A 15,095-nucleotide genomic window follows, 5' to 3' on the forward strand; every position below is an offset into this window, starting at 1 on the left:
TGTTTCGAAACATTTCGAAATTTCAGTGCTTCATCACTGGGGGGCGTGACTTTGGCAGTTTGATACACACTCTGAACCACTGATTCCAAACAAAAGATTCATAAAGCTTCGAAGCTTCATGAAGCAGCGTTTTGAAATCGCCCATAATTAGATATTGTTGAATAAAATCGTTATTTTGTTTTTTAGTGCACAAAAAGTATTCTTGTCGCTTCATAACATTAAGGTTGAAGCACTGTAGTCACATGACTGATTTAAATATGTCTTTAGTAGCTTTCTGGGCATCTGAAAGTGTTAATGATCTTGTTGTCAATGCAGGCCTCACTGAGCCATCAGATTTTATCAAAAATATCTTAATTTGTGTTCTGAAGATGAACGAAGGTCTTACGGGTGTGGAACGACATGAGGGTGAGTAATTAATGACAGAAATTTCATTTTTGGGTGAACTAACCCTTTAAAACTGAGTCAAGAACCCTAGAGTTCTGTACAGAACCACACTGAACCTTTCCCAACTATGGCATGATTAAGGAAGTTTATTTTTATTTCTCGTGACCCACTGCGCTAAAACTACAGAGTACAAGTATCAAAACAGGAACTTTATTTGTAAGAAAAATACAATAAAGCAAAACAACTCTGAGAGGAGGCCGGGCCAAAACAACAAACAATGTTAAAACAAATAGGATACGAGCTGAATAAAGGGGTGGTAACACCTTACACACACACACACACACACACACACACACACACACACACACACACACACACATGTTGGTATATGTAGTTTATGGGGACTCTCCATATATGTAATGGTTTTTATACTGTACAAACTGTATATTCTCTCCTCTACACTAGTCAAGTCAAGTCACCTTTATTTATATAGCGCTTTTTACAATGTAGATTGTGTCAAAGCAGCTTTACATTGATAACTGGTACATTGTTTGGCTGCACAGCATCTCTTAAAGAATAGTGTCAATGCAGGCAGATCAAAGCACTGTTGAATATCAAATGTCAAGTCAAGTGTCCCCAACTAAGCAAGCCAGAGGCGACAGCGGCAAGGAACCCAAACTCCATCAGGTGACATTAGGTGGCAGACAAGTGGCAAATTGGTGTTAAAATGGAGAAAAAAAACCTTGGGAGAAACCAGGCTTAGTCGGGGTGCCAGTTCTCCTCTGGCCAACAGTGCTTTGTTACAATTCAGGTTGCTATCATAAGTCCAATAGGATCGCAACATTAAAAGTATTTATTTCAGTTCCATCCAATTGAGGATCGTATTCATCACGCCGGTATGGACGGTTGTTGAGGATCTGTGTCGTGGCTGTCGTGTCGATGAGGCCCTCACAGTGGATGATCTAGTTGACTCAATCTCTGCTGATACGTCAGGGCTGCGTTGTGGTCGTGTCAAAGCGCAGGTCCTTGGTCTCACCTGGATACGGCCCAGATACGGTTGACTACGGTGAACCTCGGGATAAACAGAAAGACTAATATTAGCGTAGATGCCATTCTTCTTCTGATGTAACGCGTACATCAGGTGTTATAGGAAGTGTTCCCGGTTCCGGCTGACCTAATTTATGCAGCCTAATAATCCTTTAACGGACTTGAAAATATAAATTGGTAATGTGTTATGTGTATGCCAGGTTAAAGAGATGCATTTTTAGTCTAGATTTAAACTGACAGAGTGTGTCTGCTTCCTGAACAATGCTAGGAAGATTGTTCCAGAGTTTAGGTGCCAAATAGGAGAAGGATCTACCGCCTGCAGTTGATTTTGATATTCTAGGTATTATCAGCTGGCCTGAATTCTGAGATCGCAATAGACGTGAAGGACTATAATGAATTAGGAGCTCGCTCAGGTACTGGGGAGCTAAACCATTTAGTGCTTTGTAAGTAATTAGCAAGATTTTAAAATCTATACGATGTTTAACAGGAAGCCAATGCAGTGTTGACAGAACTGGGCTAATATGGTCATACTTCCTAGTTCTAGTAAGAACTCTAGCTGCTGCATTTTGTACGAGCTGTAGTTTATTTATCAGGCGAGCAGAACAACCACCCAGTAGAGCGTTACAGTAATCTAGCCTTGAGGTCATGAACGCATGAACTAACTGTTCTGCATTTTTCATTGAGAGCATATGTCGTAGTTTAGATATATTTTTAAGATGGAAGAATGCGGTTTTACAGATGCTAGTAACATGGCCTTCAAATGAAAGATTGGTATCAAAGAGCACACCCAGGTTCCTAAGTGACGACGAAGACTTAACAGAGCAGCCATCAAGTGTTAGACAATATTCTAGGTTATTACGTGAAGAAGTTTTTGGTCCAAAAATTAGAATCTCTGTTTTTTCTGAATTTAGTAGTAGGAAATTACTGGTCATCCAATTTTTTATATCAGCTATGCATTCCGTTAATTTTGTGAATTGGTAAGTTTCGTCAGGGCGCGAAGAAATATAGAGCTGAGTATCATCAGCGTAACAGTGAAAACTAACGCCATGCTTCCTAATGATATCTCTCAAGGGTAGCATGTACAGAGTGAACAGCAACGGTCCTAGTACTGAGCCTTGTGGTACTCCATACTGAACTTGTGATCGATATGACATGTCTTCGTTTACTACTACAAACTGATAACGGTCAGATAAGTATGATTTGAACCATGACAATGCAATTCCACTAATGCCAACATAATTTTCGAGTCTATTTAAAAGAATATTGTGATCAATAGTGTCAAATGCAGCACTAAGATCCAGTAACACTAATAGAGAGATACAACCACGATCTGATGATAAGAGCAAATCATTAGTAACTCTAATGAGAGCAGTCTCAGTACTATGGTACGGTCTAAATCCTGACTGGAAATCCTCACAGATACCATTTCTTTCTAAAAAGGAACATGTACACTAACCCTACACTAACCTACCCATCACAGGAAACTGTCTGCATTTTTACATTTTCAAAAAAATAAGATAATTATTTATGATTTATAAGCTTGTTTCCTCATAGGGACCAAAAAATGTCCCTGTAAGATCAAAATTTACTGGTATTGCTATCCTTGTGGAGACCTTTGATCCCCATAATGCATAATGTAGGGAATACCAGTACCACACACACACACACACACACACACAGACACACAGACACACACTCAATTCTCTGGCTAACATAAAACACTAAACAGAACTGGCACCTTCCTCTCTTCAGTTTCCACATAACTCAGATCTAGAAAGGTTCTCAAGTAGCAAATCAAACCATATTCTTAGATAATTATTGTTTACAATATGTCAGAAAAGAGTTCTGCTGAACAATAACGAGCACATAAAAACATAACAGATACACACATACACATATAATTAAATCTCCAGTTGTTTATCTACCTGTGTGTACATGTGCTTAAACAAAGACTATAAGGAAATTACATCATGTGATTGTCCCACATGTACAGTAGAATCAGCGCTGTGTGTACAGTAGGTGGCGGTAATTCCTCTAATGAGGAAGCGGAAAACAAAACCTGAAGAAGAAGAAGAGGGTGAGCAACGAGTTCTCGATATGTGTTGGTTATGTGACTAGTTTTGTAATACATTTTCATAAGAAGACGCGTTTATCTGAGATCGAGATCATGGTGCTCCCGGTGCTCCGGCTGGTCGTGTCGTGTCGCTGTCAAACTGCGTGGAGGAACCTGCAGCAGATACAAGTAAGACACATGGATATTAATACAGCAGCCGTGCATGTATGAGTATATCATCATTTCTCAGGAACACACATGCGTGTGTGTAAGTGTGTAATAATGTGTTCGTGTAGATTCGCTGGAGTTTTCTAATGCAGTTTCCCGTCCTGGAGAGAACATGACCTTCATGTCCTGAATGGAGATATTAACTCAAGCTTTTAAATGACTGTAAAGTTACATATTTTAGAAATGTCCCTCGGTATGCACATAATCATACACATGTCCGATTATTTGGAAAAAATTGCAATAATACCTAGTATTTGCACACTCAATTCAGTGTACAAATAGTATAGATACAATGTAGAGTTTACAATAGATTACTGCATTTGTTTTGTAGAGGCGTCTGTTTTAAAAAAAGATATTATAATTTCTACAGTTTTTAAAAATAATAATATTCAACTATTGAAAATATAAACATTTACTCAAAATCGCTCTCACGTGCTGTCAAAATGTACGGAAGGGACCGTCTGCAAACTCCACTTACTGTGTTTAAACGTCCACGCTGTTAAAGTCATCATGAAATCAAAATGGACAATTGTTAAATTTAATGGAATATTTCAGTGTTTATTATAAATGATTTATCGCACGTCGTTATTGTTTTAAATTCATGTGCTTTGTAATCTTGAACCAGAATAACTTCCCCTATTCTCTGATGACCTGTTTACTGGCGCGAGGGCGGGGCAACCTGTCACTTACATGACATCCACCAATAGCAAACCACAACCATCCAATCAATTCCCCACGGACAAAATCAAGCCCCGCCCTACGTTTGTTTGTGTTCCGGAAGCGTTTCACTCATATATACGACACATAGGGAAGAAAAGACTAGCGCAACTTCCGTTTCACGTCGACTTTATAGTTGGTGTGATATGAATCATGATTCATGAGTGCATCTGGTGATTACTAACAAAAATATGAATGTTTAATGAAGTCACCTGTTTAATAAATCTGTGGACGATGTAATAGTTTAATCACAAATTCAAGGATAGTTATGAAATCATGCATTTCACAGGGTTTGGAAGAACATATAGGATGGAACATATGGAAGAACATTATATTGTCTATAACAGGAATGTTATAGACAATCCTGGCTCTGGTATATACTGAATACATATTTTCAAGTGCATGAACTTGCAATAAAGCATTACTTTCAGTTGCAGTTTGGTGCAATTTTGTAAATAGATGCCTGAGTTTTAATCAAAGTCCCAAAGTCTCTCCAGCGGGAGTTATTCTGTTTCTGAACTCCCTGAAACGCCTCCATTGTAGTCTTGAGTTTTCTTCACAATATTCCTCATTTAAATAATTAATACACAGAATAAAGGGGCGGGGCCTGGTTGAGTTAGTTTGTAGTGTGTTGAAGCTGGCAGTTATGGTAAGGGGCAGGACATTTCCCAAACACCAATCACAACACACTGCTCCAGCTGACCAATCAGAGCACAGTGTGCTTTTCAGAAGGATGGGCTTCATAGAGACAGGAACTAAACAGAGTGTTACTGACAGACTGGGAAAATAATGAAAATAATAATGACATTCAAGCATGAAAACCTGTTCTAGTAGAGACAAAAACAACATTAAGACTGTAAAAGGGCATAATAGGTCCTCTTTAATTTAAGGTGTCTTTAACTTTACTTAAGCATGATGATTGGATACTTTTATACAACACTGCCTGTATGTTATTAATTGAAATGTGTCTTTGTCAATATGTTCACAGCGAACCCCTTTGAGACAATGGCTGCTGAAGAGAAGACAGACCACAGTGACCACAGAAAGTGGAAGTGCGTCAGCCAGATCCGTGTCGATCCCCAACGCAGCGACGGATCGTGTGATTGGCCGCTGGCTGCTGGGCTGCAGTGGGCTGGTTCTGGGCGCTGTGGTGCTGGGAGGAGTTACGAGGTAAAAACACAAAACAAACAATAAATGTTATTTTCACTCATCTCAACTATACCTTATAAAGTCGCCTGCACAAAGTCAAACATCACTAGATAAATATCCAGGTGTGTTTGTGTGTAGTCATTTAATGTTTAGTAGACTACAGGCGCCGATATTCTCACTGTGAAGTTCTTTTTTGTACTTCGCTTAGGGGTAAAAAGAAGTTTGAAATACCTGAGCAGTGATATATTGTTAGTCAACATCCTGATGAATATGTAAATATGTGCTGCACTATTCCTCTCAATATCAGAATAAACACACAATAACAACTCCAGCGGTGAGAAAACAGCAGTTCAGAAAGCATCTGATCACAGTGATGTATGTTTGCTTCAGCTCTCCAGTCACGTCACGTTTATTTCTACAGCACTTTATACAATAGATTGATTTAAAGCAGCAGCTTTACAGCATTAAACATGAAAAACAGTGTCAGTGTCTCTTTCAGTTAGAATCACAGCTTCAGTTTCTGATATAAAGAGTCTCTCCAGTGTGTTCATGTGTTTACTCACATCTGACCTCGACCTCAAAGAAGGTGGAGCCTCTGAGCCACACCCACTTATTACATCATCACCACCAACCAATGATAGTTTGGAGGTGTTTAACCAGCTGGAACAAACTGTTCTGGATAGTTCACTTTGGCAAGAACAGAGATCATTTGTTGTCTCCCAAAGCTGAGACTGGACACGTCCTTTTGAGATCTGACCCAAAACTGAGTCTGAGAGTTTGTATAATGATATACACTTGTTCTTACTAATATAATATCAAGACTCCAACAACTTAGTTAATATTTTTACAACATTGCAACTCTGTAGATGACTGACTTTTATGAATACTGACTATAAATGATTAAAGTGACTGGTAAGCTATACTTTGCTGGTTTAATAAGAAATAAATGATATTAAACTAGCATTGTGTCCATTAATTTTTGGCTATCCTAATGAAACGCTAAACAGAGTAGAACAACAAATTCAAACAATGAATACATTTAACACATAAAACAACAGCACACACAATACAAACACAAATCTCCTTGTTTGTGCGACAGAAGAGGTGATATCAAATAAATATAATAATAATAGGAATAGGCAAAGTCAGAAAAGTTTCAGCAGTAATACAAGTATTTGTGAGTAAAAACCCTCAGTGTTGTTCAAGTTAGCAGCTAATAATACTCTGGGGATTGTTTGCAAACATTTGCACGTTGCATTGTGTTTGGGCTTGTTTAATTTAAAGGGTTAGTTCACCCAAAAATGAAAATAATGTCATTTATTACTCACCCTCATGTCGTTCCACACCCGTAAGACCTTCGTTCATCTTCGGAACACAAATTAAGATATTTTTGTTGAAATCCGATGGCTCAATGAGGCCTCCATAGCCAGCAATGACATTTAATGCTCCAAAGCTTCCTGAAGCAGTGTTTTGAAATCGTCCATCAGCTATGTAAGTCGTTATTTTGTTTTTTTGGCGCACCAAAAATATTCTCGTCGCTTTATAATATTAATATTGAACCACTGTACTCACATGAACTGATTTAAATATGTTTTTAGTACATTAATGGATCTTGAGAGAGGAAATGTCATTGCTGGCTATGCAGGCCTCACTGAGCCATCGGATTTCAACAAAAATATCTTGATTTGTGTGTCTTACGGGTGTGGAACGGCAGGAGGGTGAGTAATAAATGACAGAATTTTAATTTTTGGGTGAACTAACCCTTTAATTGTTGAATCTTTTTCATGTTTTCATGAGCAAGCGATCGATTATTACTTGTTGACACAAACAGAATATTGAAAATGGTGCATCTACAACAGATGATCATGATTAAATCTTGGCTGACAACAGGTTTAATGGCACAGACATTTGAAGGTTACTCTACTGCCGCCTTGAGGAGCTCAAGAGCACATGTTATGCACACGAAACATGTTTCTGATGACGGACATTACACTCACTAAGAGACGGCTGTGTGTCTTAGATTGACGGAGTCCGGTCTGTCGATGGTTGACTGGCATTTAGTGAAAGAGATGAAGCCGCCACAGACTCAAGCGGAGTGGGAAGAGGAGTTCTCCAAGTACCAACAGTTCCCAGAGTTCAAAATGTGAGTATGTTTCTCCTCTGTCACACTCACAATAGGAACATTCACACTGACACTGTACAGCGATGAAGCTTAAGTTACAGTATGTATAGTGTGTTTGATTACATGCAGATTGATTTTACTGTTTTAACAGCATGAATCACGACATGACTCTGAACGAGTTTAAGTTCATCTTTTACATGGAGTGGGGTCACCGCATGTGGGGCCGGCTGGTGGGATTAGCGTACATTCTTCCTGCGGTGTATTTCTGGAGAAGAAGATACTTCAGCCGCTCCATGAAGGCTCGTGTTTTGGGTCTTTGTGGCTTTGTCGTCTTCCAGGTAAACAGTCGTGCAATGAAATGTCAATGAAAGCTCATTTCTACCACAGACTTTTAGTCTTACTATTCTGACTTTTTTTCTCGCAATTCCGAGATTATAATTTGCAATTCTGAATGGACTCTAAATTTTTTAATTGAATTGTGTATGATTCTGTAGCACTTAAAAATATCTTAAAATTGGAATGGATGCATACTGTCACGTGTCTCCATCAGTTGAGATTGTGTTGTTCAGTAAAGCTCAGTGATCGGGTCACATGTTCAGGGTCTTCTGGGCTGGTACATGGTGAAGAGCGGCCTGGAGGAGAAGCCCGAGTCGTATGATGTTCCCCGTGTCAGTCAGTACAGACTGGCGGCTCACCTGGGCTCGGCTCTGCTGCTGTACTGCGCCAGTCTCTGGACGGGACTCACGCTCATGCTGCCGGCCACCAAGGTGTGCTTTGATTTCAGCTCTGCCTGCTGCGGTCTCCTGCTGTTGTGATACGGTTTCAGATCACACTTCTGCCTCTCTTTCTCTGCAGATTCCTGACAGCAGACATTTACTTCACCTGAGGCGGTTTGCCAAGGTTACAGGCGGTCTGGTCTTCCTCACGGCTCTCTCAGGTATGTGCATGACCTCACAACATGACTTCACTTTTAATGTTGCAGTGTTTATTATAAATGATTAATTTGTGCACATAATTTTTTTGAAACCATGTGCACCAATTTGAAATGATCACAGCAATTATCAAATGACAACGCTCTATTGTAATTCGCTTTGTATAAAAGTGTCTGCTTAATGCATAAATGTAATGTCAGAATGTCAAAAATTTTGACTAAAATCTGCATTTATAATAATGGTTGTTGGAAGTCAAATGTGTGTATGAACGCTTCACGCAGTGCAATACATATTGCAATGAAATGACATACAGAAAGCAGTCACACTGACTTCACTCTCTCTCACGCTTCACTTTCCATAAAACTCACATTTCTAATTAATGACAGTCTACACGGCTCATGATTAATAAAATAAAATATTTCTTTCTAAAGCTACTTTTTGTAATGTCCATTTGATGCTTTTCTCATTTAACACAATAATGACTTTAAATTATCCTTTGGGAGTCATTTCTAAGCCAAATTTGATGTGCTATTCATTTGTGATTAGATTAATTAATCGGCATATCGTAATTACATAGAAAATTTTAATCACTATATATAGTTTGTTGGTTATAGCCACTCCCACTTGTTGACCAGCTGTTTTGACGTTCTACTGATTGCAAATTATTAAAAGAGTGCTTGTGTAAACAATCCCAACAAGCCAGAATGCGTTGATCAACTATTTTTTAATGAATGAACCCAATTTATTAAAGGCCTTTTACTCTTAACCTCATAAATGGCTTGGAATAATTTCTTGTTTCAAAGTATATGAGCCTATTGAAATGCATAGCGTTTGTAATTATTAAATGTGAATTTAAACGTTTTGTGTTCGTGACAAATGTGAAGTAAGTGTTCATAATAATAAAGCAGCTACTAATTCATGTACTAGGAAACTAGGCTACCACTCTTAATGCTATAGATTTTATTTTAATGACAACTACATAATGTTTAATATTATAAAATATGTAGTATTAGTATTGTACAGTGAAGTATCCATAAAGCACTGTTTAGATGGAGGAAATGATGTCTTTAGTATGTAACTGAGAGCTTTCCTATAAAACAGTGACATCATGACATCAGGAGGAACAGCTGTTAAGGCAGTTTATTCTGATTTAAAGGTTTGTAAGTCCAGGTAAAAATGTGCTTTTTTTTGCACAGGTGCCTTTGTTGCTGGACTGGACGCAGGTTTGGTTTATAACTCTTTCCCAAAGATGGGCGAGCGCTGGATCCCTGACGATCTTCTGGCTTTTTCCCCAACCATCAAGAATGTGTTTGAAAACCCCACAACGGTTCAGTTTGACCACCGCATTCTGGTAAGGACTGCACCTGTCGGCTGAATGAGTCTGTTGTAGCAGATGTGATTTAGCTGATGTGTGTCTTGTCTGCAGGGCATCGGCTCACTGACGGCCATCACAGGACTCTACCTGTTCTCCAGACGCGTCCTCCTGCCCCGCAGAGCAAAGATCGCGATCGGCTGTCTCACCGCCATGGCCTATACACAAGTAAACAAGCCTAACACTGCACCATAGACAGGGCTGTGCACTTATTAGGGCTCCGGTCCAGTTGGATTTGTATTGATTTTCTTCTTCCTCCTCTTCAAAAAACTATTATTATTATTACTGAGGAGTCCAAGCACTAAATGTGCTTGAACTCTACTGTGTTTGTTCGGATTTTCCTTTATCTTTATTATTATTATTATTCGCCCTGAAAGTATCTGGGTGTCAGAGGTCATACATTGCAGAGATGCCTAAATTTATGGTGCACACATGTTTCCATTCCTTGAGTCAAGCTCTACAAAATTACTGCGGCCGTATTCACATAAAATCTTAAGTCTAAAAGTTGCTCCTAATGCTGAAAATATGGAGCAACTCTTAAAAATTAGGGGTGTATCTAATTCACGAATCATTTTAACGCTAAAAGTAGCTCCTAAAACCAGCACAGCTTAGAAGTCGTCCTGAGGACTCCTGAATCCCTAAGAGAAACTCAGAAATGATCCGAAGCATCAATCTGTATCACAACCGATGAGCTCTTGGAATATTACAGTGACATCGACCTTTTAAAAGGTACCACCTGTGTCGTGAAGGTGTTTTCTTAGTTTCAGTCTTTGTCTTATCTTTGGTGATTCTATATTATCAATCACTGTATGCATACAGTATGTTTGAAATGTGGTTTAATTATATCCACTAATTACTTTAATTGATTAGGGGAAACTGAATCTAAATTAGCCGTCGGTGTAATACTTGATATGTAATACATAATGTCTGTTACAGGCTCATTTGAATCTTGATTCATCAAAGAGTTGCCAAAGACTATAGATATAGAAAGACAGTTCACTCCTATTACTTGTGAATGAGAGAAACTGCAACGCACAATATGGCAGAATAAGTCCCGCCTTATGGCAGAGTGTCCAGACTGAAGCCTCTCCACATGAAAACCCACTTTAAATTTGCAACTTAAAAACACCCAAAGGACTCGCAGACTGTGAGAAACATGTCTTGATGTGACTCAATGTCTTTGAGTAGCCAATCCAGAGTCTGGACTTGAACTCAAACATCTCTGGAGAGACCTGAAAATGGTCAGCCTGACAGAGCGTGAGAGGATCTGCAGAGAGTAATGGCAGAAAATCCCCAAATCCAGGAGTTCAGCTCTCGCCACATCATACCGAAAAAGACTTGAATAATTTAAATAAAATCTCGTACTCATAATGTAAGAAAGGTTGTTACATTATGAGAAATTTATTACATTATTATGAACTTAAGAACATTGTCATATTGTAATAATTTCCAACACTAAACAATAGTATCCTATTTAATGCATAAAAATACATGGGTATTACAAAGTAAACACTTCCTGTCCTTTTGAAATTGTAAAAATGCAGAAAGTTTTGTGTGATGGGTAGGTTTATGGGTAGGGTTAGTGTAAGAGGAGAGAATATACAGTTTAAAAACCATTACGTCTGTGAGATTGTGACCCTTCATGGTGTTTACTAGTTTCCAGTGCATCACAGTGACCTTTGACAGGTGTGAGAAATATCAAATCTCTTACTTAAATGTTTACATTTCACAAAATATCAGTTCTTGTCTGTGGAAACATAAAGCTGTGGTAAAAAATAAATACAAATTAGACTGGTGTCACTGATCACAATATTAGCCACAAGATCTATGGACATAAATGTATTCATTTTTTTACATTTGAATTGGTAGATTAAACCAGCTACATTTTAAAAGCAGTGACATTAAAGGTGCAATATGTAAATTTTTGTCCGCTAGAGGTCGCTAGAGGCCTATTCAAAACAAAGACGTAGCTTGATGACGCCAAGTTTGAGCGCGGAATCTTGGGACATGTGGTCTTCACCTCAATGGACGGTGCAAAACAATAGGGATAGGACTCTGGAAGAAATCATGTTTCATGGATGCGATTATTAACGTTACTGTAGTATGAAGCAGAGCAGGACAGAGTGTTGTGGGAGCTGAACGAGGCCGCTGGAGCGATTGCGCAACACACGCCTCACGAGCAGCGGAACTTTTATTATGACACAGTCGCCGGCGCCGCTTCCGCTTTTCCGGTCATGAGTATGAGGTAACACAGCTCTGTTTATCATATTAGATACATTTGAGAGTGTTGAAAATGATGTTATAACGTTACTCTGTGCGTTCGCTCGGCGGCTGCTGTGAGACACTTACACACTGCAGTAAGATCGATTTTAGAATATCATATTAAATGCTGGATGGCTTGTGTTGATTAATGGTATGCAATTAATTTTAAAACGCATTGTATGATGGAGAAAATGCTGTATTACTGTTACTAAAAATAAAGCTGCATCTGATTATGCTATGTTAGCTACTTCACAAAATAGTGTTTTTCTCTGAGGCATGGTAAAGCATGGTACTCGCAAAAAATCAAGAAAATTAGATTTAAACAATAAGACTAAACGTGTTGAGCTATATAACAATAATTAGTTTTCTGTCTATAAATATATCAAAACAGTTGTTGCCTTGTCTATTAAAAAGTAATATATTAAAGCGTCTTTGGTGTTTCCATTGTTTTTACAAAATAAAAACGGAAACCGAGGGTAACGCGGGTATGACGCGATTGACAGGCGACTCCTCACACGTCCCGGAGCCTTGGTTAAAATTGCAATTTTCTCACGATTTACAAATAGTTGGAAACATTTGGGATATTGTAAGTACTCAAGTGAACAAAATATATAACACTGGCCTAGTGGTTTTTGGATATTTACTGCAAAAATATTACATATTGCACCTTTAACCTTCAGATATAATGGTGGTATTATAATGTGTTTTTGCTGAAATCTTCAGGTGGTTCTGGGCATCAGCACCCTGCTTCTGTACGTTCCCACACCGCTGGCAGCGACGCATCAGTCCGGATCCGTGGCGCTGCTTACCTTCGCCATCTGGGTCCTGGCGGAGCTGCGGAAGGTGGTCAAGTAGATTGAGCTCAGATCCCATGATATAAGAAGGTATTTATTAATAAATGATGCTTTAGGCAGCCATGGCATGAGAGCTTCATCTTGAGTTTTGGGTTTGTATGAAGTGCTTATAGACCCAACACACGATGTAAGTGTGAAATACATTGATCAACCTATTTTTTTTTTTTTTAAACTATTTGTATGTGTTTTGTTTATGGAAAAAAAGTTTATACAGTATGACTGCTTATTTCAACTAATTAAAATTTTTTTCATTGCTTTCATGATGACATTCATTGCACATGGAGTAATTAAGTCATTTTAAGTATGGTGTGATAGTATGAGATAAAGTGTTGTAATATATATTATGGAACACAAGAACTGTACTTTCGATTTGTTGTAATGACCTGCTGTACATTTATAGTGGTTTAAATGAAATGAAATGATCATAATAATAAACAAAGTGATTACTCTTGCAACACAGTTGTTACCATGAAATCAAAATTGACATTTCTTGTTTTTTATGGAATATTGCAGTGTTTATTCTAAATGATTTATCAGTGCACATCATAATTGTTTAAATTCATGTTCCTGGTAATCTTGAATCAGAATATCTTCCCCTCCCTCTTGCAGCATCTCTTCTCTTCTCTGATGATGAGGGCGGGGCAACCTGTCACTCACATGAGATTCACCAATAGCAAACCACAACCATCCAATCAATTCCCCACAGACAAAATCAAGCCCCGCCCAACATTTGATCTTGTTCCAGAAGCGTTTCACTCGACACAATAAAGAAAAGACTAGCGTGACTTCTGTTTCATGCCGACTGTAAATGTTTCCTTTCACGTAATCATGAAATATGTTTACATGCACTTCAAAAGTTTGATTTCAGTTAACTAGACTGGTTTGACTACATTATTATTATAGACTATAGATTATAGACCTATCAGGGCAGCGCCATAATTAAGTTTTGAGAGTAATGAAAACTAACCATGTGTTCAATGGATTGTACACACACTAACTAAGCATAACATATAAGAGACAAGATAATAATCATCACTGCAGCAAAACTTGTTTTCAGTATCCACTCCATATGAACAGAACTAAATCTAGCATATGATTTAATACAATAAGTGGAACCAGTCACATTTTTTGAACTTGACATGGTTGAGAATGTCTGTAAAAGGCAAATCCCAATGGATCATTTAATTATCTATATGAATGTGGAATCACCAACAATCAAAGCTCCATCAACGTGAAATCTGTGAAGTCCTTAAGGAAGTCCTGTGTAAGAACAACATGTAGCCAATTTTCACTGTTCTTGTCTTTGCTCATATTGGTAGATATGTACTAGAGAGCGGACGGAGAAACCTTATAAACCTTCTTTGCACACAACGGCGTAGAAAAGTCTCACTGAGTTTTTGTGGACAACATAAACATGCTGTGACAGACCAAGCTAATGGTTTGTTGAATTCAGATTTTTTTGTTTTAGAGGAACAACAGTTTCTCTTTCCGTGAGATAACGTGACTCTGCCATCCAGCTCAATCACTTGCATTTATCAGTCTTATGGACTAATTTCCTTATTCATCCATGATATTCATTTAGTAGTTGTGTAGTTTGTCTATCATTTGTTAATAAAATTACTTTTATTACACTTTTGTGTGTGTGTGTGTGTGAATGTGTGTTTATAATACAGTAAGAGGCTCTACAAGTTAACGATATCTGACAAATCCTTCAGATTGATCAGATGGCAAACTTAATTTATTGATTGTTCATCAGGGTCCAGTTCTCACTATTAACTATGACTTTTGCCTCAATAAACTCTTAATTACTGCTTATTAATAGTTAGTAAGTTTGTTGTTAAGTTTAGGTATTGGGTAGGATTAAGGGATGTAGAGTATGGTCATGCAGAATAAACTAATAAACAGTACTAATAAACAGCCAATATCTCAGTAATATGCATAATAATAAGCAACTAGTTAATAGTTCGAATTGGAC

The 15,095-nt window shown here is 38.1% G+C and overlaps 1 protein-coding gene across 1 annotated transcript; it reads left to right on the top strand.

The window, feature by feature from the left end:
• Window positions 1-3,443: 3,443 nt before the first annotated feature.
• Window positions 3,444-13,575, top strand: LOC127525243 (cytochrome c oxidase assembly protein COX15 homolog). Its single transcript, XM_051917654.1, has 9 exons — window positions 3,444-3,673; window positions 5,418-5,599; window positions 7,599-7,721; window positions 7,852-8,038; window positions 8,300-8,467; window positions 8,556-8,637; window positions 9,829-9,983; window positions 10,059-10,172; window positions 12,990-13,575. The coding sequence occupies exons 1-9, from the start codon at window positions 3,599-3,601 to the stop codon at window positions 13,119-13,121; spliced, it is 1,218 nt and encodes a 405-aa protein (XP_051773614.1). The 5' UTR covers window positions 3,444-3,598; the 3' UTR covers window positions 13,122-13,575.
• Window positions 13,576-15,095: the final 1,520 nt, after the last annotated feature.

This window comes from Ctenopharyngodon idella, chromosome 13, assembly GCF_019924925.1.
Source record: "Ctenopharyngodon idella isolate HZGC_01 chromosome 13, HZGC01, whole genome shotgun sequence".
NCBI classification, from domain to species: Eukaryota; Metazoa; Chordata; class Actinopteri; order Cypriniformes; family Xenocyprididae; genus Ctenopharyngodon; species Ctenopharyngodon idella.

Bases quoted from the DNA above. Each gene is read 5' to 3' on its own strand.
- LOC127525243 (XM_051917654.1), top strand. From the start codon at position 3,599: ATGGTGCTCCCGGTGCTCCGGCTGGTCGTGTCGTGTCGCTGTCAAACT. The intron at 7,722-7,851 runs GTGAGTATGTTT...CTGTTTTAACAG, and splicing joins CAGTTCCCAGAGTTCAAAAT to CATGAATCACGACATGACTC. The intron at 8,638-9,828 runs GTATGTGCATGA...TTTTTTGCACAG, and splicing joins CTTCCTCACGGCTCTCTCAG to GTGCCTTTGTTGCTGGACTG.